At 35.5% G+C, this 27739-nt stretch overlaps 1 protein-coding gene across 2 annotated transcripts; it reads right to left on the minus strand.

Moving 5' to 3' along the window:
* LOC148167942 (octopamine receptor beta-2R-like) lies at positions 1-27739 on the minus strand. Of its 2 annotated transcripts, XM_088045757.1 has the most exons (3): positions 27650-27739; positions 1020-2239; positions 1-962 (listed from the first exon to the last, which is right to left on the minus strand). In XM_088045757.1, exons 2-3 carry the CDS (start codon positions 2162-2164, stop codon positions 929-931), a joined length of 1179 nt encoding a protein of 392 aa, XP_087901883.1. In that variant the 5' UTR covers positions 2165-2239; positions 27650-27739; the 3' UTR covers positions 1-928. The 2 variants fall into 2 exon arrangements, with proteins under 2 accessions (XP_087901883.1, XP_087901882.1); XM_088045756.1 differs by having other exon boundaries at positions 1-2239.

Here is a 27739-nt window from a genome sequence, read left to right on the forward strand (position 1 = left end):
GAAAATATTAATGTTATTTTATTGAATTCTGTCCTGTTTGTCAAAAGCAAATTGTCAGTTTATGTCGGAAGCATCTTTACAAATGTACAAACTAAACTTAGAAAAATTCAACAAACAATAAATACGTTTTTAAGTAAAGTGACTATGTACAAAATACTTAAAAAACTAAAATTATTTGGTATGCAAGCACTCAATCAACTAAATCGTCTTAAGTGTTTTTTAATTTTTTTTGTACATGGAACATTTATTCTTGACATCGATCATCAACAAGTCGATAGTTGTATTTGAACACTGATACTGTAGGGGAAGACAATACAGAAAAATATTTATATCATGTGCGTTTCCGAGATAAAAAATAATCTGAGAGATTCTCTTCGATGTAGACCTTCCTGTAGGTTCATTTCAAAATTTATTGCTTCTTCAAATTCACGATTGGTCGATCTTCACTAAGATTAAGTTCCTAATGTAATTGCACATTTTTTTAAAACTCTAATTATGATTGTATATCGCTACAATTTGTTTTGATAGTTTCAAAATTTTCCACACTTACACATCGAAAAACATTTATCTATTTTTTTTAATACGAGTATGAATTAAGTCTAGTAGAAAAATTGTTTCTTCATTGGAGTATTTCGCGAAATGATCTGCAGTCTTAAATTAAGTCTTCAGTAAAATTATCCTTTACAAAAAAAGTCATACATTTACACATCCATTAAGATCGTGAAACTAAAAATAAATACAAAAGGACTCGTTCTGTTTGGCTTTATGTACAAGGATTAGTAGCTACTACTAGAAGATTTATCACACACTCTATCACGTTTCTCGCACTCGACTTACAAGTTACCCAAAAACTAGCAGCACCAGTGATCGTAGAACTAGCAGCAGACTAGAAACTAGTAGTCGTGAGTCTGCTGCTAGTTAGGTCTACTCAGAGACTTGATCCAAACTCCGAACTCCTCCTCCTATCAATGTGTTTTAAGTAAGTTTCCGAATAGATGCTTCTAGTTCTATCGTCATACCTTATCGACGGCCTTCGAATATCGAACTTGTCTAAGTCGGATGGCGGACGGCGGCACAAACTACAAAAAGCACACTGGAGCGTGTTCTTGAACGCTTCCCTGAAGTCCTTGTTGAAGTAGGCATAAATGAGCGGGTTGAGTGTCGAGTTGAAGTACCCGATCCAGAAGAGGATCCCGACGACGGTGTCGGAACACTCGCACGTGGTGCACAGTGAGATCGAAACGTACCACAAGAAGAACGGCAACCAGCACAAGATAAAAGTACCCATGATGATGCTCAAAGTCCTTGCTGCCTTGTGCTCACGCTTCATCTTGTTGATGTTGCGTTCTTTGGTAGGAGTATGATGCATGTCTTGGTTTATCTCGTGGAGGGTTAACGTTTTCGAAGAACCTCCAGAGTTGGACAACATGTCGCCGTTGGTGTTGTTCTGATGGAGCAGCAACGCCGCTCCGTGACGATTATACATGTCTTTCTCTTGCTTGTTGGCCTCGCGGAAGATCGCCAAGTACATGTAAATCATGATGGTGCATGGTATCCAAAAGGACATGCTACTACTGGCTATAGCGTACAACTTGTTGACTTTAAAGTCGCACGATTCTGGATGTTCAGATCGATTCTGAAGGTGCTCCTCCGTCGCGTACCACCCCATGAAGATTGGCAAGAAACTCAAAAACGCCGGACTAACCCACGTCGCTAGTAACATCATCGCTACCACTTTCTTCGTCATACTAAGAGCGTACTTCAGCGGCTTCACTATCGCGATGTAGCGATCGACACTGATGCAGCAGAGATGTAAAATCGAAACAGTAGAGAAGTAAACGTCCAAGGAGTTCCACACGTCACACATAAAGTATCCGAACAACCACTCATCGAAGATTTGAACGCTGAAGTTGAAAGTCATCGCGAACATGGCGACCAACATATCGGCAAATGCTAGGGAGATTACGTAGTAGTTGGTGATGATACGAAGCTTGCGGTGGCGCATAACTGAAACGATGACGAGGAGGTTGCCGAAGATCGACACGACGATGATGGAACCCATGATGGTGGCTTTGAGGAACACGATCAAGTAGTGGGTCCATTCTTGCTCTGGGGTTTTTGCAATCTGAGTCGTGGCGGTGCTGTAATATGTGTCGTTCTCCATAACAGATGTTTACACTGGATGGCTAGTGTGGAGTGGTAGACACATGATGCATGGTTGCGGGGTCGTACGACCGACCTGGAAAGAAATACCAACACTGTTAGATAAATCACTAATTAGTGATTACACTGGTCAAGAATGATTTTGTTGCCCTTGATGTAAGAGTGGTTTCGAATGCCAACAATTCACGAAACGAATTGGCTCTGATTTTTTTTCAATCTTGATTTTCATATTTTACAAAAAATAATAACAAGTACATTCTAATTTTTTTTTCTGGTAATTATTAAAAATTGTTTCGTTTGAGTTAATTAATGTGCGTAGAAGCTGAAAAAGAAAAAAAATTAAAACTTATATTAAACTTTAACAAAACGCATTTTACATTTTTTTGGTAGAAATCTCTTTTTAAAGATTAGCAGTAATCTGCCATCAAGTGACGATCCCATCTACCTTGACAACATTCTTTCATCACTTTTCGAAGCTCTTTTCCTGTTCGTCACTATAATTTCCTAGATTTTTAGGAAATCTATCTAGATGACTGGAGAAAGTGTAATTTTATGCCCATATTTACTGAAATCTTGAAGAATTCCAACTTTTGTTGGTCACGTGGCGTGCACAAAGCGAATTTTAACATGATAATAAAGCCGACTCAAAGTCTAAAGTAGTAAAAATATAAAGTACGCTAAAATCATTAAAACCAGAGCCAATTCAGTACTTTTAAGAATACATTAGAAAACTATGGTCTTGAAAACAGAAATCCGCAAAGATATTCAGGGCAACAAAAAATAGTAATTTTGTTATACGACAGAAAATTGGTACTTTTTGTCGAGCAAATTTATGTAAAATTGCGAGACAGCAAAGCCACTTTTCGGCATAACAATTACTACTTTTTCTCCAAACGTTAAATTCAGTTTCACGACCGACAGAGAATAAGTGAACGCCAATTGAACCAAAAACATGGACGGCTATGCATGTAGTTGTCATTGATAACATTTATTGAGAATATTGGTTTCAAAGAGTTTCAAAGTTAAGATCGTGCAAGTGCCTTACAAAATGTAAATCTCAAATAGTAGCCATCACAAAATAGTTATTTACAGTCGCGTGCGGTAACTTACATTTTACAGCGCGAAATCAGTTTGAAGCACGACGGCGTAGCCGTTAAATGGTTAACGCACAAGAGTTGTATTAAACTTTTTGGCCGAAAAATTTTAATTTAATAATTAGGTTTTTCAAAATTCATGAGTACTGTCACATCTCACATTTATAAATTTTATCATCTGTCAATTCTGTCAATTTTGTAGTTGGTGCACAAAAAGTACACAAGATGGGGCTGTATAAAAAACGTTTTAATTTGACTTAAATATTGTCTTAATTGAGATAATAATTTAGGTAGATTCCACTTTATTGATCAATCTTCATTATGGCAAAGTGATTTTAATTTATAAACGCATCTGAAAAGCAGACGATTTGAGCAATTTTTACCGCACGGCGTGTGTAAACGTCCAGGGCGCTTGTAAATATAATGTTTCCGAAGATGTCAATTGAATGTTAATTTGACGTTTACAATTCATGAGGCCAAAAATTACTTTTTCAGCCTAGGCAGCAAGTGTTTCTATGTCAACGAGCGCTTTTCATTACTCATAACAAAATTGCCTACTGTACCGTCTAAAAACGACTAAAAATAGTGACTTTTTTGTGACGTTTGGAGAAATTTTTTTTTTGCTGAGTTGTGTTATAGAAGCCACCTGTTATGATTACACAAAAGGAACGAGATTTTCATTAGGTCTATAAATCGGGAAGAGCGACATCTTAATAAACACGATAAATTTCGGGGCGATGAAACTAAAAAAGGAATAAACTCATTATTGCCTATATAAAGTTGCTTCCCGTGTCTCAACTTTCATAATTAAGAAACTTTCCGAGACGAGAAGACATTATCTACTTTGACAATAGGGAAAAAAACCCAAATCGATTTATGTTTTGGTTTATTTTAACAGCAACAGATGGTCTCTATAAATTCGCCGCAGTTCTAGAGAAAATTATATCTCAAATTGCCCCGGACACACGACTCCTCCATTAAATGGAAAAATAACAAAACTCGTTATTTCAATGGGTTTACACACTGCAGCATTCAATTTGTGGTCTGATGGAAATTTAGGTAAATAGAACGTAATAAATTGTTAAAGTTTGACAACTTGGACCAGAAACATTCAGGTCAAGTATGCGCCTATTACAGAGGGTGTAATTCATAAATCCGGACGAGATTTCAGAAATTCGAACGTGCAATCGAACTTTTCCAACAAAGTGTGCAATTACTCGAAGATTATTTGTCATGTTCTTCAATAATTTTGTTACAAAAGTAGCTGCTCCGAAATAAGACTGGAGAGAGTCCAACAATTTTCAAGTAAGTAGCAGATTTCTCGGCTAATTTGTTCCACACGTCACGAGCTTTTGTTCTAAGAGGCGAAATTGAGATTTTATTCTGCGACACCGCGCCGTGTTTTTTAAACTTGGCAGCACTGAGCTCGTATCACTATTACTTTTGAGTGGTCTGGTTCCACCGTATTGTCCAGATTTAATGCGCGAAAAAACTCCGTCTGTCGTAATTAAAATCGGTCTCATCGTTGCATTAACTAATTACCGTCTGTGTTTAATCCCGCTGCTAATTGGACGAATTTTTAATTAAAGAACGTCCGGACGAAGAAGGAGAAAGAATCGCGATATCTCCGACTCAGACCGCACTAACGACTGCTGTATCGCAATTAATAAAGTTTAATTGGTTTTCTGGTAGTTTGTTGCAAATTCGATAAACGCAATTTATGATAAAACGCGATGTAGAGGAACTTGCTTCGTGAAAAAGGACAATCCAGGATGTGACATTATCCTTGCGGCGCCCATGCAAATAAAGCTCAGGTTTACCAGAATTAGCGCAGTGCGGTAGTTTGCACTTGCATAATTATGGTGTGTACAGTTGGGGGTGTTAAAAACGGGCAAAGTAATCGTCGTTAACCCTCAGCGGTTGACTTAACACCGCCAAGACGCGGGAGTTATGGTATTAATATTCCAAGAACACAATAGTCGTGTGTCTCAAAGGAGCCGTCTTCTAATTTCCTCTCGATAATTGAGCAAAATAAATCTTTATTCCAAGAGGCTGCATTCCTCTAATGATGGTGTGCGTGTATGAATACTGAAGACGCGCCCATTTCCAGAGACATTCGTGATTATAACAAGAACTATTCAGAAAATTCACCCTCCACTGACTGAATATAAGAGGGTTAATTTGGTGAGATGTTTGTGGAAATTAAGACGAATAGTCGAGATTAAATTGTACCAATTAGCGATAAGTCGGATACGGGATTATTTTCGTTACTTTATCCCCAAGACAATTAGAACCAATAACCAGACGATTGTCTTTAAATCCTATTATGAGCGATGATGTTTGGGTTCAACCCCGTAGAGATTAATGACGCTGAAACTGAAACTTTAACTTAACAATAACAGAGGATAGACCACAAGAACTTGCGATACGACTACCAAACTTCGAGGCCGTCTCCCAATGGAAGTGGGGTCAATTAAGAAGTTGAAAAACGATGGGCGAAACTTATTAGAAAACCGGAGAGAAAGGGGCGGAAGAACGGTCATAGTCGGTAACAATAAAGAGAATAAAAGGAGGAAAGTTCGGAGTCAGATTACATAAAACCGCAGGATTTTTAAGACCGCCAATTTTCACATAACTTTCCGAGCAAATTTTCTTTAGATTTTCAATTCTCCCATTGGATTTTCCGAAATGCTCGATCGGTTTCTTCCAATTTTCCGTACAAAATCCGCATCCTAAATCCGCGCCGTAACCTTAATAAGGAAATTACCCAAACAGGCGGGACGTTTTGTATTTTTGCTGTATCAGCCATTCGTATTCTTAAGTGGTTCAATTTTAGCACATCACGATAAAAACTGCTTTGAGAGCTGCCAAAATGTGTACAATTATTCAAATGTGCGCAACATAAAACAAAATTAATTTAGTCTAAAGACTTTAAACCGCGGGTCACGCATTAATTTTTTGGCCCGAAAAGACAAATGAAAATGCTCTCCTTCCGGCAGTGAAAACCCTTCGTGCGTTAAATACCGCAATGCGCGCCACGAATTTTCCAGGGACAAAGAAAATAAGCTCTGTCTTCACCAAGATCCGGTTGACACTACCTCGTTTTCTGTCGGTTGCATTCGTGCATTTTCTTCTAATATAGTATCGTCGTTATGAATAACATTGTTATTTTTGTTCAATGACGGAGGCAACCAAGCAAAAAGACACCTGTTTTGGCATATCCCCAACACAATGATTTAATATAACCGACTGTAATTGTATGGTTGCGTAAGCATAGTCAAAAGGTTCACATTATGGCTTGTGATTGGATGCGGAAACATCACGAAGACGTGCTGACCGAGATGTTCCAGGATTTAGAGCCAATCGATTCGGTGCAACCGACCTAATCGAACTGGGGTCTATAATCTAACCGGACATCAAATATTTGTGCGCTTCCGGCAAACATATGACGGCAGTAGCATTGATGCGCTTTATTCAGTCATGAAATGTATAGAGTCAAGTGGAAATTAGGTGATGGAATCAAAGATGATGAGAGAAGAGTCTTATTGTTCAATTTCCCGCTGCTTCAAACTGCACTGTAGCACAATATTGCAGAGATCATTTGAATACTTTAAACTTTCGAGTCTCGAAGGCCTCGAAGGTGAAAATATCTAAGTTTGATACCGTAGATGAATTGGCAATGAATACCTACATAAAATACAGGATGACAGCGCTTTTGATATCTGCGTTTCCTTTCGCCCACAGACATCAACTCGGAAACGCGTTTTATGTTCACAGAGACCGGAAGTTGTGGTGGTTGCTACAACAAAACCATAACCACATCCCAAACGAATCCGAATTTCATTCAAAGCAATTTCCTAAATTTAAAACGTGAATATCAGAATCCAATTGTTTTGGGAAAATTGATTTCTTATCAGAGCAGTGTTTGTAAATTAATTAAAAGGTAGTTTTATACGATTTCGCTGCAAACTTCAGAGATGTTTTCATCCGGAGATGCACGCTCGAGCAGGTTGCATCAAGGTTATAATAGGATTCCTAAGGAAGTGCGTTTCTGAGGTTTGCAGCCTCAAGGCTCCATATTTTTCAATATTTTAGGTCTGGAAGTCGCCTTATTTAAGGTCATGGGTTCGTGTGATAGCCGGAAGCTTTTGATGGTCGTTAACAAGGGAGGAAATATACATCCACCTACACTAATATAAACACTGAACTAGTAGGAGGGAAACCTCATTTTCGCAAGTAACGCGTACAATATCCTTCGAAAATAAAGTGATTTGAATGAAGAGGTAATTAGACGCTTTGATTAAAGTTTTTCAGTCATTCTGGATTAAGGACGCAATCGGATTTTTCTGATGGGTTTCGCTTTGAAAGGAAGAGATTTGAATTTAAACTAGTTTAATTACTTTTCAAAGAATAGCTAAAAAGAGTGCATTTATCTTATCAGGTTTTTTAGTCCGCCGAGAAAATAGCAGGTGATCTCTAATATTAGTTCGAACTTGAGGACCTTGCCAACTTATTTATGTCCGAGCTTTTCGCGGTTAAAAATACGCCAAAATGGCGCTACCACTTTATGCCTCTTCATGATATTCAATTATGAGAAACTGCTGCTTTCGAGGTTAAGCATTCTCATTTAAAGAATTCCTCGACATTGTTCCCATCAAATAAATAAATTCCTGGAGTGACGCTAGATTTAATTAAGGAACGAGGAGTGTAGTTAACAATTATTAGTTGTTGCCAACCTTGGGAGAAATTTATAATGGAATTTTCCCTGGTTGAGATCTCCAAAGTTTGATAACTCTATGATAAAAACGCCGCACATTTACGGAGATATTAGGCTTAATAGCTTTAAAATAAATCAAGATGTGGATGGTGGAAGGCTTTACGCGGAGCTGCACTGATGGGAGAGAAACTCATTGATCCACGAAATGAGTGTAGAATTTTATGTGGTTTCGTGGAGTTGGAGAACGGTTTGCTTGTTTGGCTAGAATTGTGAACTTGACCTAGAAAAATAATTGGAAATTGATAATAAAAACGAATAGGATGGAATCGAGCTTTTGGGCGGTTTAAAAAGGTGACATTTTTAGCATGCTAATTAACTTTATACGTTTGAATAATTTACCGCAGCGCTTTTATCCCCATAACAACCGATTTTCGAACCAATAATTAAAAAAGTTATTCGTCAAAGTAAGCAAGTAATTGATTAAAAAATAAAACTAATTAAATTCCACTCTGTAGCAGATATTGGCTCTCAGGTGCAATAACTCAGCATCCCAAATATCGAGGGATTTTTAAAAATTAATTACATTCTCATTAACCTCGTCGATAGAACGTTTTTCATTTAAACTTAAAGCTCCAGATGAAAGACTAACCTTTTAAAAGTAAAAGCGTCTACTTTGCAGCTAAAATATTGACTTTTCTGTTTAAACCAACAAATCAACTCAGCTCAAGCTTATTTCGTTATAACAGATGAATGGCTTCGTTACGCTCTTATTTTCATCGTTTTTACTGTAAAATCATATTTGGTTGAGAATGAATGAAGAGAGCTCCCACCTCCTGCCAAAGTCCATCAGAACTCAAGACTCGCGACAGCCGTGAAGAAGTAAAAGCACGTAAACCGTTTATATATTGAAAAGCCAGCATTCTTTCTAGCACGTCGCCAGAACTTTCTTATTGCCGTCGTTTGCAAGATCAGAATTATGTACCGAGTCTGGTACTGATTACAATTGCAAATGGCCATTTTCGGAGGTGTAATCGTCGAATCCAATTACGTTACACAATTGTCAGGAAGTAAACAAGTCGGAACATTTTCAACCAACGTTGCCGCATTATCAGAATGATTCATATAGCCTCAAACTCAACAGTATTATTGTTAACTAGTTGCATGTTCGGAAATTGAAAAAAATCTTTTCTTTTTGAAGCAGCCAGTATCAGGGATATCGATGCTAATCACCACTACACCATTACACACTGTTGAATATTTAACATGATTTTTACTGTATAACACACGCTTCAATTTCAATTAATTTGCATGCGAAAAGGGATTTCGACTACAAATGTGCGATTAACTCGCCGTATCCGATTAAGAGATTGATGGAAAAGTGCCACAAAGTTGTTCATGTTTTTCTCTATTTAAACGTGATTGTTTCGAGCGAGAAAAAGTTTTAGATTAAGTAAATTTACAAAGTTTAGTCAGGAGAACGGAGGAGACGAAACGAGACGATATTCCGATTGGAATTTTATTAGCGAATCAATTCTGCTAGTCTGTAAAAATATTTGTGTTTGATATGAGATCGTGATGACGTTTGTGTGTTAAACGGGACTTTACGGCACTGTTCGGTGGCAGAAAATCCAATTTGCTGGATTAAACAAAGTCTAAACGTTGAAATATGATTGCGAAGTGCATGGTATTTTGCATCACCACGCTACAGTAACCGCAGTTTATTACGTGACCTTTCTTTACTAGCTACAAATAGTGATGAAAATGGATGCTGTTGTCATGAGAGAGTTTTTGGAAAAAATATTTATGAATATTTGATATAAATTTAAAACGGGATCTGGTCGTAAATTATGGACACCACGTGCAAGTGTGAATACAAATTGCTTGGATTAGAGCTACATTTGAATTTATTATTAATTAATATATTGGGACTTAATGCTGTGTATGATTTTGGTAGAGTTATTCTAATGAATATGTTAATAATGCGCGAATTATTAATTTGTTTTCTTGTGTGATACTAATGCGTGATGAGGTGCAAACGAGGCATTCTATTCATTCTGTGCACGAAATCATCAAAATTCTTAGAGAAATCCGCTTATTTCGATGCAAAACGACGATTTCTCGCTGATTCTTGCCGTTTTCTGGCTTGGATTTGCAAAGAAGAGCTCGAAATCTACAAAACTACCAATTTTTATCAAGATTCAACGGCTGAATTGCAAGAAAACAGCAGAAATCTGCACGAAATCATCAAATTTCTTAGAGAAATCCGCTTATTTTGATGCAAAACTACGATTTCTCGCTGATTTTTGCCGTTTTTTGGCTTGAGTTCGCAAAGAAAAGCTCGAAATCTACAAAATCACCAATTTTTATCAAGATTCAACGGCTGAATTACAAGAAAACAGCAAAAATCTGCACGAAATCATCAAAATTCTTAATGAAATCTATTCAAAAAATTCAATTAAAAACAAGCAATATACACTACCGCTCAAAAGTAATTGCCCACTTAAAAATGTTATTATTTATTTTTCGATTTCGCGGTTATTTCTGCTGATTCTGTGGTAAGCGATAATCATTGCACGCGTTTCCACACCTAACTTAACTTTCTTCACCATTTCTGTACAAAACTGTCACTATTTTTTTGAGAAAATCTTGAAGAACAATAAACTTCTGCAACCAAAAATTAAAGAAGTTTTGTTGTCAAACACCTTCTCGATATTAAAAAAATGGTAAACGTCAATCAACACTTTCGTTTTTGCATTTATAGACTGATGGATTGTGAAAATAGGTGAAACGATAACTTTTTCAAAATTTCTAAAAGTACATTAAAAAACAAAAAAATTGATATTTTCTAAAAAATCAAAAAAAAGAAAAAAATTGCTGTTAGCATCGATGGAGTATATAAACATGAAAATAAAAAACGACAAACAAAAGCGGAAGAAAGAAATTATTTTGGAGTTACTTAAAAAAATGTTAGTGGGCAAATACTTTTGAACGGGAGTGTAGATTTAGTAAAAATATAATCATCGTCTCATTCTTTATGCAAAATGTATTTTTAGACTACAGAGACTTTATAAATTAATAATATTTATTAAAAATTAATGTGTCCTGACGTGACTAGCCTCGTTACGTCTTACATCCATGGCGTCAGTGTCGACTAAATTAATTTTTATTAAACACTATTTGGGCGGTTTGCACAACAGTTTAATTGAAATTAAATTAATTTCACAACGATTGGTGACATTTGATTGGGCGGAACAATCACATGTCACTTTAAGTTGATGTTGAATAATTAATCGAAATCGCATCTGTAAACCGGCCCTTTGTGAATTAAAAATAAGTATTAACTTTCTAGACTACTCAATTCTCGTCATTTAGAGTAAATTAATTTGTACCTCTCCATTTTTTGCGAAAAAAACGTGTGTAAGGATTTTTTGCTCTTTTGAGAAGTTACGAAACTAAATGTGTAAATTCTTCAGATTCAGGGTAGATCTAGCCGAAGTAAGATGTGTTTTATTTATTACGGCGAAATTGAAGTGAATTTTGTTGGTGTGGCGTGGTTTTGTGAAAAGGAACTGTAGGCAGTGCAAAACCTCCTCATCGCAATCTGAATCTCCATGAACAAACCAACTGGTCCTCATGGGAATTCCTGTAAGTGGAATCACATTATTTACATTTGTCGTTTGGTATGTTAAAGTTCGACGTTTGTTATCATTCAGTGATGGGTGGAACTGTAGTCGATCAATGATAATTATAAATATTTAAAGACTGTAGCAACTCGAAGCTGCAACGATAATTTAATCTAAATATAAACCCATTTGCGAGTTTTCAACTTTATTATTCAACCTTTTATGGTAAGTTTTAATCTCCAGATAAGAAATAAAAAGAACCATTTCGCTGCATAAATTAGTCACGTGCAAAAAGAAAAATTCTTTTTTATTAATAGAATAGGTGGTAGTAAACTTTCGCAAATTATATGTGATTTTGCCAGAATTCTAACATTATTTTCGCATTTCTTTAACAGAAATCCACTTAGCTCAGAACTTCCTGACTACCATGTTTAATGTTTTTCAAATAAACAATTACGGCTGCAATAAAACTCACTTAAACACCGACAAAATTAGATTGCTTTGCAAACACACTTTGTGCTTTGAAGCTCGTTAGGTAAGTTACGTCAAACTGGAGTTTTTGCCCATATTTAGATCATTTAGAAATGTGGTTATTATTAAACTTAAATGAGTGAGTTGAAAAAACCATGGTCACTTGCCATTACGACGGAATTCCGCCAGAAGCGTCCAATTAAAACCATATGAACGCGAAAATGGTGGAGTCACGCCTCCTCAAAGGTCGTCCATTAACATTTACCAAGATTTATAACATCCCTCCCCTACTAAGTGGATGCAATAATTTTTACAACCCCTCCATGCACGATGGATGAACTTGCAAACTTGCCTTCTCATTTATTATTAACTAGAATTTGACGGAGTGACATGATCGAAGATCGCGCGAACGCATTGCCATCGCAACAAAAACTGACATTGACATCGTGTTCAATTATTTAGCATCAGATTAGCACGAGTCCCCGATCAAACTTCTGTTTTATTTATCTGTTTTGAAACAATCGTTCTATTCTAACGTCAAACAATTCAATTTTTATGGGCGTCGTGGCACCGATTGGTGCAATAATGATTCCTTTGGGAGCTTGTTATACAATATTAATCTGCGGAATGCCAGCGGGCTCTACGTGCAACCACAAGGATTCGCGTCCTGCAGGATAACGCCGTTAAATCATCGGTTATCGAGGTAAATTCATAATAGCGCTGGAAGCTAAAGAAAATCTATTTTTAGAGCCGTTATCATCTCGTTTACAAACACTTAGCGCACAAAAAATATCATTACAACTTTTATTGTTATCGGTGGGTTTCGCGGCTTTTACGTTAAAAGTAAACCCAAGGACTTCGATAACCCCACGTTTATTCATTCAAAATCGCGAAAACTACTTTATATTTTAGAACGTGTTATTTCATCCCCTTCAATTTACATTTTTAAATAAAAAAAATCGGAAGCTGCGTTCGATGTGCATAGAAATCGACTGTTTAAACTCACAGCAGCCGCATGCTAAATATTAATCAGGAGGGTTTTTCTCCTGGTTGGGGCGAAAATTAACCGACAAACATGAAAGAAAGTCCGGTGATGTCACCAGCATGTGCAGGTGGGTTGAGTTTGTAAACTAAAACTCTATTATATAAACAAGCGAGTGGAAAGTCGGAGGACAATGGGTTATCTATGGGAAAATGCGGCGATGCGGAAAACACGTCGAAATGCGTTTTGAGAAAAAGAAGAGTTTTAGTTGAGTTGGATTTACACTTGCAGCTATTTTGTCAATGTTTTACATAAGCTCCTTTGATGCTTCTTCAGATTGAATTTACCGGATTTGTGGTTTGTTGTGGCAGATCAGGTTTTTAGTTTTTTAGTTTCTACCTTCAATTTTTAATACAGTTTCGCTGGCATTCTCACGCAAACTAAACTTTGGTTCTTTTAGTCTCCAGTTGATTCAAATTTCGATATGTTTAGATAGACCTTTCCAAGTTTTCAGTGCCCCTTCACCCCCACATGAATAATTCAAGAATTGTTGGCAAAAACATTCGTCGCGATAAAACTTGCTGAAACTAAAGAAAAAGTCATAAAACTTCCACAATACACGCAGACTATTAAATCCTCATAAAATTATTGATAGACAATTTCATCAATACAATCAAATTAATGGTCTGGTACAAATTTATTACAAGATTTGTGTGGAGCCATTAGATCTTACTAAATTAAATACCCATTGTGCTAATTAACACATAAATCATTGAAAGTGTGACGTGGATGATCGAAAAGTCTTTGGTCAATGACTGGCACTTGTTCGCAATCAAGTTACACGTGGTTTAAATAATCTTGCGGTTACTGTTTTTGAATCATGCCGCGTTGATAACGTAATTTTTAATTAGAAGTCTGTTTTTCTGACGCATTTCAATTAAACTAATTTTAACAACAAACAAACAAAATGTAACGAAATGCTTCCAGTCATTGGTGTTTAGTCATCACAAAAGCACTGAAATTATCTACAGGGTGACTCAAATTGCCCCTATAAACAATAAATTAGACGCTAATTCACACTATCACTTTATCAATTTATCTCACTAACTTGAGCTAACTCTACAAATCAGTTTGCAAATACAATAACCGGATAGATGTAAACGAAGCTCATTGGAACTGGATACTTGGCTTTTTCACTCAGTTAATTCCGAATTTTATATGTTTATGTTACCATTTTATGTTTCTATAAAAATAAACTCGCTGTTTTTACACCTCTTTACGAATTCTTCGCTTTTAGTACTCCACAACAAACAATTGAAAGTGATGACGATACTAGTCACGTGCTCTTTCTAATTAAAAACTGGCCTATTGTCATTTATTTCAATCCGCACTACGACTATAATGCGGAAGTTATTGCATCATAATAGAGAATTTATTGCTGCAACAAAGTGGATATCGTATCCAGGATTATTGTTTTAAAGCAAAACCGATTCACGTGTAACGGAAAAAAGGGACGAAGAAACAATGTAAATTTAAATGTGGTCATAAAACGTTCAATAACATTTAATTGCAGTTCATTTTGGTCAGCGGTTATAAATAGATGTACTTATAATTATGTCAGTCCGGAGCGTTTCAAACAAAGCATAACGTGACGATATTTTGGTGTCCAACGCCCTTGAGGTGTCAACAAGCGGTAATTTTTGCGGCGCTGAGAGTGAGAGTTTTCGCAATTTTGACGATAACGAAGCCAAAAAAATTGGTCTCAGTTCAAATGTCAGGAAAATACGAAACAACGATAAGATAGTCTCCAGCGTTGCCAAATCTTTAACAAGCTTCTAAATTCGCCGGTTATTTATTTGGTTTTAGTGTCAAATTAATAATAAATGAAAATGGCCACTAATGGGCTGTAATGAATGAAAAAAGCCGCCTGTTGGGGCTAATTATAGCGCGTAATAACTGAAACTTTCAATTGATCTAGACGACTCAACTGGCGAAAAAAAAAAGAAAATTCAACATCTGGCGAGGATTTATCACTGTTATTATATGTGAGTAATTGAAACAAACAATTTTAATAATAGCCTATGAATAAATGGATTGTGCGTCGGCCTTGAACCTCGATAAAATGGCGATCGACTTCCTCGATAATTAGGAGGTGGTTATTGGTGTTGATAATCGGAAAACATCACCGCCTCGAAATTGAGACAAGTCGGAGCAATTAAGCGAACGATGGAAAATTGGAAGAGGAATTCTGAAGCAGAGGAAAAGTCTAGAGACTTAGGAAATATATTCCAACATTACCGTCGAAACTTGCTTGGAACGACTGTTGTAAAATTCAACTAACATTACAGTTTAAAAGTCAAATTTGGAAAGGAGACGTTACAGTTGAAAAGCGCATTGATGAGAACTGGAGCTTAATAGAGAAATTTTAGTTGGGAGCTCGGAACTTTGATTCGGTTTGAAGGTATTAAGAGCTCGATTAAAAGGTAATACGAATTGAAAGAAAGAAAGAACGGAATGTGTTAGTCAGACGTTGCCGATTCTAGGAATTTTTACTGGTGGCATTTAAAACTAATCACTAGAAATTAATGCACATGGCGGTGATAAGCGCACAAATATTTAGAAACATCATATTTATCAGTTATGAAAATAGAAAACTGTTTTATTTTTAGACGGCGACCGACATTGAAGCAGTATATAAAATAAAAAAAAAGGTTTAGAGCCAGAGGCTTCAAAACGGAGTAAAATTTTCAAAAATAAAAAGAATCGAAATATATACTACCCTATAATCTCCTAAACAACTTTGCTCTTGCTCCTTCACTTTTAGAATATTTTCCCCGGAAATCAATTCCCTATTTAGCATTTTTCCGCTCGACTGCTCCACTTTTTGTCAGTTTTATTCTTATTTATCTCGTCGGTTTTCAAACCAGGTTGTTGCTTTACGTCAGATTCACCTACTTCAGGTTATTTTCGCTTCAAATTTTCTCAATCGTGCAAAGGTAAACACGTTCCTGCATCAATCATGGGAATATTAAATGACTGGGCGATTTTTTGAGCGGAATAAAATAATTACGTTTTGGCACAGCGGCCGAATTTAGAGGTCCTTGATGTAAACATGTTTTCTTCAAAGTAAACTTTCTCCGATTCCGGTCGTCTCAATTTAATGAATCTTGGCACTAATTTGATTTGGTTGTGAGGGGGCGGCACTATCAAGACAACGATCTGCATGTCTTTTTCGGCGAGTGTTTGAGTTACCTCAAGTGATTGAAATTAACGGTAAATCTCCTTGAAAATGAGCTAAGGCCCTTTTAAGTGTTTGTGGTAATGTCAGAGGTCGTGTTTCCGAAATACGATCCTATTTCTATCGTAATCTCCGTCTTCGGCCAAAATCCGCCTCCTTCAACTCCCACAATAACAGGCTTCAATCAGCGTAAGCCACTAGGGCATTATTCATGAAAATCGCTGAAAACTGTCGGGATCCGATCGGAATTCCTTCACAGAACAGAAGAAACTTCGTGTTCTGAGCACATAAAGGAAACAATATTTTTAAAAGCGCATTATTTCGACTATGATACCAGGGGCAATAAATCTACCGACTCAGGTCCTGTTAGATCCTCTCTGGATTCCTAAAGCCCCACGACCGGGGGCGGGAGGCCATTAGGGACGTTAGGGTTCCACCAACCAGGATTTCCAGTTCTAAATTCGACCGTGAGGAATTACCTATCTGTCTCTCGCTTCTCTGTTTTAATGTCTAATTCCGATACAAATTCACTCAAACAAGGAAGGAGAAAAGGATGCAAGAAGAGGGTTACTGCACTGCGATTTCAGCAGGATTATGTATTAATGGATCTGAAGGAAACTGCATCGCTTTGAGAGCTTTGCAGGAATGTGGTTGCTCAAATTTTGGGGCAACATAAAAGGGTTTTTACAGATTCTGGTACTTATCGCTCGAAATTGTTCCTTTGTGTTATACCCTTGAAAAAACATGATTATACAAGAACTCACGATAGAATTGAACGTGTGCGTGTTTTACATATTTGCGTTAAACCTCTCGAATTTCGACGGGCGCGTTCCACAGACAAAAGCTCTCATTTAAATATTTAACTAAACAACTTAAATTTCAATTTGCGCAAAGCCGCTTCGTCGTAATGAACCCAGCTTTCAAGCAGCTACTGGATTTTTCTCAAGTTTCTACTTTTAAATAACCTATTCATCAGGGTAATTACACTACATTGAGGTGAAAAAATTAACAGTTCCTGATTCACGCAATTAGGTTATGTTTGTAATTTTATCAAGAAACTTGGAACAGAACGGTGCCAGAAGAATCTATTTTTAATAAGTCGAGATGACGCCAGACAATCAAAAACGTTTCGTTCCACTGGAAATTTTCACAACTGATAAAACACGACGAAAAAAGACAGTTGGGAAAGTTTTCGTCGTCGCCTATTGTTCCCTTTTACGAACTTGTCCTATTTTTATTAAAATGGAAACCGATAAAAAGACGATTGGCGGCCCATACCACCACTGCCACAAGACATCAAGATATTGTTTGAAACATTAAAGAAACATCTTGGCAGTTTAAACGTCCCAAGCCAGGAAAATGAAGTCAGAAAAGTTGACCAGAGAGTTGTCATTTCATTACAATCCGATTTATGTGATAATATTTTTAGCAAAAATTGTATTTACATTCGAATTTAGTTAATTGAAAACAGTGAAAATGTATGAAATGTTTGCCCTTCGTTATTTTTTGCTGAAATTCACGGTAGTTTTTGCTACACAAAGCGAAAAAAACGCAATAAATATAGCAGAAATTACGGATTTTAAAATGAAATACGTCCTTTTATTACCACTTTTGCAATGTTAAAATAACACATTCGGTATTCGCCACCCCCGACATAGAGATAATTACCTCACTTAATTAATCTTGGAAATCAACCCTCGTGAAAAATCCTCACAAAACATCCCAGCCTTAAGGCTAATTAAACCGGAAATGATATTCTTCCCGGTCCGTGAAGCCCCGAAAGTCATCGATCTTTTTTTCTTCGTTTCTCCGCAGGAAGCAACGTTCAAGTTTCGTATTAAAAAAGGGGAAAAATATGAACGATGTCATTTCAGTCAACACAAACTGTAATCAATAGACATGCATCGCTAAAATAGACAAAACGTGTTCATGGATAAATGCAATGGTTATGAAAAGCATGTCGTGATGGGTAGGAAAACCTTGAATGTAAACGTTATCGCGTTACTCGTGTTATTATATAACGTAAATCCAAAGTGAAGTGTACGAGGAAAGACATTAAAATAACGTAAATTGGTACAGGTCTGGATTTGAAATTTTCAATGGGAAGTGTTCACAACGTTCCCGACGTAGTTTATTAATAGCAACATTGTTTCCGCAAACACAACTCTCTCCACCGGGCAAGTTGTCCAACTTCAACAACAGCGACCGCTGAAGAAGTCACAAAGCATCCTTATCGCAGGAAATGACACAAACTTCGTTTTACCTCTTGACCCTCGAACATGCAAACGTGTTTAACGGATCGGAGAAGTAATCTTGCCACCATTGTGCCCATTTTCATTGTTATTTTTCCCCGGGAAGAGCTTACGAATTTAATGAAAGCTTTTGCTGTGTAAATATCTATTTTTTGTGGGAAACGCGGCCGCTTTATCGCCGATAACATGCAATGTAAAATTACCCATTTCGAGGGCGTTTAATCAACAGACTGAGAGGAACACTCCAGAGGAGTTTATTGCAGCGTTTTCATGAGACAGTGAATTATTTGTAGGTTTAGGCGGTTTGTTAACGGCAGATTTACGCTGTTGGATCGTCGCGAGAAAATAAAATTTCGGGGGTTTAAAGTGGAAATGCGAAATTTTATAGTTAAATAACGCGTGGAAACGACAGGAATTTCATAGTGGCTTTCGAGTTTTAATTTTGGAGAGGATTAACCCCGAATTTGCCCCATTTTCTGAAAATTGACAGAACTGGATATTAAAAACACAGCAGCCAACAATTTTCTTGTCCTAGAAGTAATAATAGCTTAATTATAATTGGAATAATAGTTGAGAATAATCATTGAACGCACATCCAGAGAATTAACTTTTTTGAGCTGGTTTGTGCAAATACAGACGTATCGACTGAAATGAATTATTAACAGTGAAGCACAAATCCGTAATTCGAGCATTTTGTGTGGATTTAACATGGAATATCCTTGAAATTTCGTTATAAATTACAGTTTATACCCAAATATTAGTCCTCTATTTCACATAATTGCTACAATTTAAGGAATTAACTTTTTTAAACAAATTTCCATTGCCGTCACTTTCGTGAAATAAGCCACTTTTCCCTCCCATGATGAATTTGTTGTAGCGTCACTTTCCCTCCACGGAAATGCGGTTAAGTCTTGCCGAGGAAAATTAAGGAAAACCGTCAACGCCGTCATAAATAACCTTTGAAACTTGATGTATTAGCGCAATGTCAACGCAACTTAACTTGATCAACTTTGAAAACTTTTGAGAAATATTTGACATGCAACGTCTGCAACGCTACGTGTCATAATTTCCATCCGTGGAACATGAAAATTTTTATCGTGCTCTTTTCTGCTTCACCCCTGTAAATATTTAGCTAGCAGGATGAATTCAAATAATTTAGTGTCTGCGCAGCTGGATTTTACGGGCGGTAATTAATTTTTTTTATCGTGCATTTATTTGAAATGATTATCACATGGATGAGTAATTTTTCACTCAGGGTCTTGTGCAGTTTTTTTTGTTGAGTACACAATAAATTCGGTCTGGATTTGATTGGAATGGAAAATGGAAAGGGAGGATTAATATTTTCTGAAATTGCACACAATGAACGAGCTTTGAGGTAAATTATGTTGCAGTAAAAATAAGAAAGGAAGTTTAGATGTGCAAAAATGGATGTAAGCAGGGCGGTATTTGTGTAGCAAACGAGAATGAAAATTAGAAGAGGAGCGAAATGGTGGAGTTTGAAGGTGAGCGCGCCGCAAGAACATGAATTCCGAGTACTAATTTTACGATTTTTAAGTGGATAATTTACGACCATTTTCCAGGCTATTGTATGTATGTATGTTCGATGTAATGAGTGTTTAACATTGAGCTCTTGACCTTGACATCGGAAAACATATTTCCAGGAAACAATTTTATGTTTTATACCTCTAATAAAATTTTCATCTGTCAGATCAGTTTGAAACATGTGGGCAGCCGCAAAACTAGCGGGAAATTTAAATATTTACTCCTCATTTATAGCCCGCCTTATGTTCATAATTCACTGGAAAGTGCCGCTATCACCGTAGAATATTTATGAAGAGACTTATCATCAATTCGGCTTTTCCCCACACCCACCACGTATCAATTTTTCCAAACGATTTATAGGGGCGCAATAAATCGACTGTATTCGCTGAAATTGGTTTGCATGAAGGAGACGAAGCGCTGTTTTAAGTCAGGTGAAAGTTTGGGGGTGATCGCCAAGTGTTTGAATATTCATGAAACGAAGGACCGTGTTGTTTTGACGCTAATTTTGAACGTCAATCAACGTCTGCTGCACGGAGTTTGCAACAAATTAGATTTGAATTTGAGATGCGATTCGGTTTTTCTGTAACAGTCACATTATCTGTCAATTAATAATGATGGCCATTCGCAGTAAATTACATTTCAAGCACACATATCTCTGGTTGTTGCTTTCCGTCCAGACCGAAGACATGCCGTCGCATTTCCGTCATTACGGTTCGCCATTTCCATCTAAAACAGCATCGCTGTCAGTGCAACTACAATGCGAAATGAATAACGACAAAGGTCGCCAGTTGATGAATGGAAACGGCCCTAACCGCTTACATGAATATCCAGCTCGTGCGTATTCATTACAACAGTATAAAGTAGACATGCTGTAGATAATAAAACACGCTGCTAGCTCCAAACGAATGTGTGCATGTTTGTAGACGATTGTTTCAATGGAAATGTGAGATTTATCGTTTCAATTTCGACGGCGTGGTCGCGGCGACACGCTATACAAGAGATTGACGCTGATATGCTCGCGACACTGCTAAAGTGGATTTAGACATACGAGAAATTAAATATGAGAAGATATCGACGAGAAATTCTAGAAATTGAACAAGGCTGCTAAGAGATCTCTGTTTATTTGAACACACTGTAGAAGCTTGTTGAGCTACGTCATTATCTTAACGAAGATTAAATTACATACGAGCCACTTGCAATTAAATGATAATAATTTGCCTAATTCCAGATTCATTACGAATGCGAATTTTTTTCAACCTCAAAACTACCTATTTTTTTAGGGGAATTTTCCGACTAAAATTTGTAATTTTGGTAATTTTAGTACCAAATTGTTGAAATTTCGGGAAGTTACTATTCTTGAGTCGTGGGTTAACTGTACCAACTGCAAAATTTTAGAGCGAAAGACACAAATTTCAGAAATAACAATTTTAAAACTTGGCAAATAATTCCGACTTTCTTTAATAAAATTCGAAACTTCAGTAATTTTATTGCTACAGCTATTAAGTTTGAGAAGGTTACTATTTTGGAGTGCTGTATTAACTCTACTAATTTGCCAGAATGTGGAACGAAAGATACAAATTTTAGAAAATTTTATATTATTTGGCAAACGAAGCAAAAATTTACGCCATGTTCCATTAAAATTCGTAATTTTGGCAATTTTGATGTTACAGCTATGAAATTTGAGAAAGTTACTAACTATTGGTCATGCATTAACTGTACCTACTAAAATTGCAAAATTGTAGAGTAACAGACACAAACTTTAAAACTTTCATTTTAAAACGAAAAATCTCGTATCCTTCATGAAAATTCCTTTATTTTTGGCAATTTTAGTCCTATACTATTTTACTATTACTACTACTTACTATTTTTGAGCCATGTTTACTTTATTAAATTTCAAAAGTGTGGAACAAAAGGCACGAATATAGAGGTGACTACTTCAAAAATTACACTTTGGAATGCGAATTGACTCTACTAATTTGCAAAATTTTCTTTATTAAGACTTTGCAAAAATTTCCTTCTCTAAAATTATTATTTATTATTTATTTATTTATTATTTTGGTTGTTTTAATGCTACAACTATAGAATTTACTACTGTAGAGTCGTGTATTACCAATTTTCAAGACTGTAAAATGAAAGACACAAATTTAAGAAATTTTATTTGGAAATAAATCAAAACTTTTCTGCATCCTTCATTAAAATTAGTAATTTCGCCAATTTTGCTGTTGCAGCTATTAAATTTGGGGAAGTTACGATTCTTTAATCGTGTATTAACTCTACGAATATACAAGATTGTGGAGCAAAAGGCACAAATTTTAAATACTTTTATTTTGAAAACGAAGTAAAAATTTCCGGCTTTCTTCATTAATATTCGTAATTTTGGCAATTTTGGCGTTGCAACTAGGAAATTTGGGGAAGTCACTATTTTTAAGTCGTGTAAAAACTGTACCAAATTTCAAACTTTTAAAGCAAAAGACACAAATTTTTGAAATTTTTATTTTGAAAATGGAGATAAAATTTCCGGCATCCTTTATTACTTTTGTACTTCGTACTTCTGGAAATTTTGGTGTTACAATTATGAAATTTGGTCAAGTTACTATTTTTAAGTCGTGTATTAACTCAACCAATTCGCATGATTGTGGAGCAAAAAACACGAATTTTAGAATTTTTTTTTTTGGGAAAAAGCAAATCTTTCGTAATTTTGGCAATTTTAGTGTTACAACTAATAAACTTAGGGTCACTATTTTTTAAGTAGTGTGTTAACTTTACCAAATTGCAAAATTCTAGAACAGAATACTAAAATTATAGAAATTTTCATTTTTAAGGAGATAGAAAATTTCAGATATCTGTCACTAAAACTCGCAATTTTGATAGTTTTCGTGCTACAGCTATGAAATTTGGGGAAGTTACTATGTTAAACTCGTATATTAGCTCAAAATTCTAAAATTATTGTAGAGCGAAAGAAACAAATTTCATTTTGACGTAATAAAAACTCTCTAACACGACATATTCATAATACCAAAATAAATTAAATCTTCGAAGGGACTCATTTTATTAGGAAATCTAAATGTTTTTTTTTTAGATCAATTCAATAAAAAATCATCAATTACAATTGAATGGTGTTATGCAACAAAGATCCAATCCACAAAAAATGTTTGATATATCTCTTCGCGTTATTAAATCGATTAAAACTGTCACCATCTGTTAGCCTCATATGTATGTACCTAAAATTCTTAAAGCTAATAGTCCAACTGAGGTGCTACATCAGTGTTACTGCAATTTTGCACTACAAAATCGGTAAAATTAAGGCTTGAATAGCCATGATTTCCGGTTTTAGACAACTGTGGCTAGAATTTTGTTGCGTAACACTATTCAACTAAGCAAAATATCGAGAAATTTTGTCCATAACTTTACATACGATGCAATTACCATAAGCGAAAATCAGCTGAAAACCCCTTAAAGTATAAATTAACGCATTGACGTTATAGTCTGACGTTAGAAACTGCTTTATGCCTAGAAGTGCTAATTTTGTGATAAATAATAACCCATTCAAAATAGACACTTTGGAATAATTCAAATTATCATTGAAATATCAAAAAGTTTATTTTAACTAGACTATTTCCAATTCCAATTTTAAGTTTATTTATAATTTCCGCTTGAATTCTTGCTGATCACGAGTCTGCTCAAATTTGCACTCTACAGAGTGCTAAAATATAAAATTGAATCAGCAAAACGTAAAAGAATTGTAAGAGACTCGGACTCGGACACAACAATACATTTTGCTACCAAACAAAGAATCAAAGAGAATGAATTCAATCCGTAATTGTATTTTAATCCAATCGTGATTCTTTAATTTTCAATGTGGAAAAATTGTTTCCTTTGCCCAAAGGACGATACTAAATTGAAAGCCGTTTGGTGTTACGTTCTTGTGAAGTATTAATTTATCGGGAAAACTAAACCTGAATCGAACTTGGAAGTAAAATCTAGTTACAGGTCGCCTAAATATGGCATTCTATTATTAGATTGAATGAACAATTTAAGACAGTCAGAACTCATTTACAAAAAATATAGGATCGATGATTCTAATGAGATATGATCATGAATGAATAAACATTTTAATAGTAGAGTTTTTATTATTAATTACGAGCTAATTTGGAGCCACCACAACCGACCTGATGCAAGAAATGACCGTGAAACGAAGCTTAGAGAAAAAAATGTAATTATGTTGACGTTTCTGTTGCATCTTTTATAGAATTGACGTGTAATCAAACAAATTAAATCAATCGTGATCTTATTGCTTGGTTGATTTTTTAAAACAGTAAACAAGTAAAAAAAATTAATGTGTTTTTAAACACACATTCATATGTGTACTTAAATTTATTTTTTGTGTGAAATTGTTTTGTATTGAAGGAGTTTTACCCAGGATCATTTCGAGAACAATGTCCCGCGATTGTTACTCCTCAATTAAAGTGTAATTGCTCGTAAATAAAATCGACAACAAACCATAAGTGTTTTGACTTTGTTGTCGTTTTAGTTTGTTAGTTTAACTAAGAAGAATTTGTTATTTATCCGGTAAAACTTTAAATCCACCTCCATTCTTCCCCAAACTAATTTATCCTCAGAATCGCAACCAACAAAACCGAAACAAATTATTCGCCGAGACCAAATTGGCCGTGAAACTACCGTGTTTCATGGCAAAAACACAAAGCACCGCCACTGATCAAATAAAAATCTTGAAAATAATTCGCACTGTTTACAACATTTGCAGAGTTGGTATGTTGCCAACGATTACGTTTTCACGAGCACCTGTTTTATTCATCTAATGGGAATAACCTTCTTTCGGATTTATGTTGACTAGATCGATTGATTATGTTTGTGAAATTGGTTTTTTGATTGGTTGAGAGCTTTGTTGACACAAACGCAGTTGCATTGTAACTGTCATGGCTCCGGGATTAAAATGTTTCCCAACAATACTAAAAGACATTGTCCCTGTGGAGAATCGAGGAGCGTGACGTTGACATAACAATCATTCTGTGATTCCCCAGCTCGACTTCTTCAAGAGCCGTCATGGCAAAACAGTCGTTCAGAGGTCGACAAATATTTTTCATATTTTACATCCTACTTGTTATAAACGAGTAATTATTAACAGCGTTACACGTGTTATTTGCGTCATCCGTCAATTTTCCAAAAACAGGAATTTCAACGCTTGGTTTGAGGAACCACCGAAACTATGAAAATGTATTTTGTGATAACCTTATCGTACGTTCGTTTTGCTTTTTAGTGGAGACTCAAAACGAGAAGTTTGTCCATTTCTAAAATCCGACCTTCTTTTTTCATTACCGTTATCGAAGTCGTAAAAGTGTTATTATTTATCCATAACTTTTTCCATTATAACCGAGGTAATATGAGTTACCAACTCGTACTGTATAGTCTATTAATTTTGTTTTCGTTGCTCACCGCAATTGCCAATTATTATACTCGAACAATATTACTTTATTATAATTTTGTTAGTTCAGCTTTTAGTTTTTGGGGGTGTGGGCTGAAACTGTAATTTACCAGGCATTTCATGGAAACGGCTTATTTGGCAACTTTTAATTGATTAACACACTGCGCGGAAATTGAAATGCGAATGTCCTGTTTTTACATAAAAATACAAAAATAGGATAATTTAGGCTGCCCATCGCACAAACAAAAACAGGAAATACACAAGAGATTACGGTGTTTTTCAAAATTTAGTCATTTATTTATTCGCGAAATTATTCCATGTTATTCAAAAACTGGTAGAAATTTGAATGAACGCCATTCAAAAAAGGTTGTTGAAACTTTGACGCGAAACCTTGAGAATTCTGTCGCAAAAATGGTTCATTTTTAAAGTACGTTTTTATATCAGCACGGTTATGAATATTCCCGTCAAGTCTGACGTAAGCACTTATTTTTATAGTCGACCCTGTATCATTTTCCACTTATCGTTTTTATGTACAGCATCCTTCTTCAATTGTACGTTTAAAATGAATCTCCAGTTTCGTTTTCCTTATCTTTGTTATCGGAAAAATGTATTTGCTCTCAAGGGAAAAGTGCTCCTTTAGTGCATTTGTCAGGATAGATAAAAGTGGTAAAAATTGTAGTTTTCCATAACAAAGCTAATCGCGAAAACTGTTTGGATGAGATTATCATTTATTTATTCCCTGCTAACTTTAATCCCGCCTGAGTATTATTGATCAGGAGAAAATCCATTTTTTTATCCATTATAATCGTCATTTCGTTATCCAAATTTTTTACACGGTCATGAAGAAATTGGCAATTTTAAGGTTCAATGCAGGCAATTTAAAAATGAAACTCATAAGGTTAAATACGTTGATGAAATTCATTAAATTTTCAGTTTGTTTAAGAAATAGAACCCCGGCCCATTTTAATGTTTATAACATCTTCTGTCATGAATGATGAAGCACAGTTGAAATTTGACAAGAGATTGACACATGACGGAAAATTCCAGTATTAGATGTATTGATTTAAACAGATGTCTTTTGCTACGATTGAAAATATAATAATCTTTGTCGGCCGCGAAATGAAAAACGTAATTTTTGGCTGGTCATAGCTGTAGGACACATTTATAAAAACTTCGCGTTTGGTAATTAAATACTCGTCAGAATCATAAAAACGTTAAACTAATACATTTCCAATTATTTCCATTTGGGTTTACTGAAATAATTGCAGAAATCAATAAATGAGCCCAGGGTGTGGACAAAAAGCTCTGATTAAAAATGAATCTCTTGGAATTCTAAAATAAAACTGGTTGAAATAAATGTTTGCTACAGTATAAATTAAATAACACAAAAATTTGCGAACAAAGTCTTGACAAACATTTAAATAGTGGGTAACGAAACTCGTGAGAGCTTTTCCGCCCCCTCGTATTTTCGTTGACAATTAATTGCGATGACATCAAAACATTCATAAAATTCTAATAATGATAAAATGCGTCAGTTAATAAGAGGTATTGAAATTTATAACAGTTCCATGTTTTCCATTGTCATGTCATAAAACTTCCAATAATGTGAGTTTTTGAAATATTGTATTGTACTCTTGTTTTTGACATGAACTCGGAGATCGTTGATAAAAGTTTATTCAACGAAATATTTCATACATGGAACGATAACATTTGCACAACCTTCTTTGTTTGTAAAAGCGAAAATATTTTGATATTGGAATTATCGGTACTATTGGCGCGACAATGATGATGCGGAAGAATTTAAAACAGAAAACATGCGTTAGACATAAACTATCACTATCTCACACTAATGAATTTAAATTACATTATTAAGTTCGTTGTGAAGCCATAAACTAGTCATTACGACATAATAACTATCAACACGAGTTGTTCGTTTTCATTTTTGTACTAAAATTAGACAATGCTACTTGTGTACGTTTTATGACCATTTTCATAATGACTGTTTATGTTCAGTATTAGTTTCTTGAGGGTTATAAATCCCCAATCAGAGTTGGAGTCGGAAAAAAGCGATAATTTAACTCGGCCAAGTGTCAGACTTTGCAATTAATTAAAGTTAGGACTTACGAGAGCGAGTTGACGCTGATTAACTTTCCTTAACCTCATCCATAAATCGAGTCCCGGGTTATTAGCTACGGGATACTGTTTCACATTCAC

This window comes from Gnatocerus cornutus, chromosome 9, assembly GCF_029298725.1.
Source record: "Gnatocerus cornutus isolate USDA-ARS CGAHR chromosome 9, icGnaCorn1.1, whole genome shotgun sequence".
Classification (NCBI taxonomy): Eukaryota; Metazoa; Arthropoda; class Insecta; order Coleoptera; family Tenebrionidae; genus Gnatocerus; species Gnatocerus cornutus.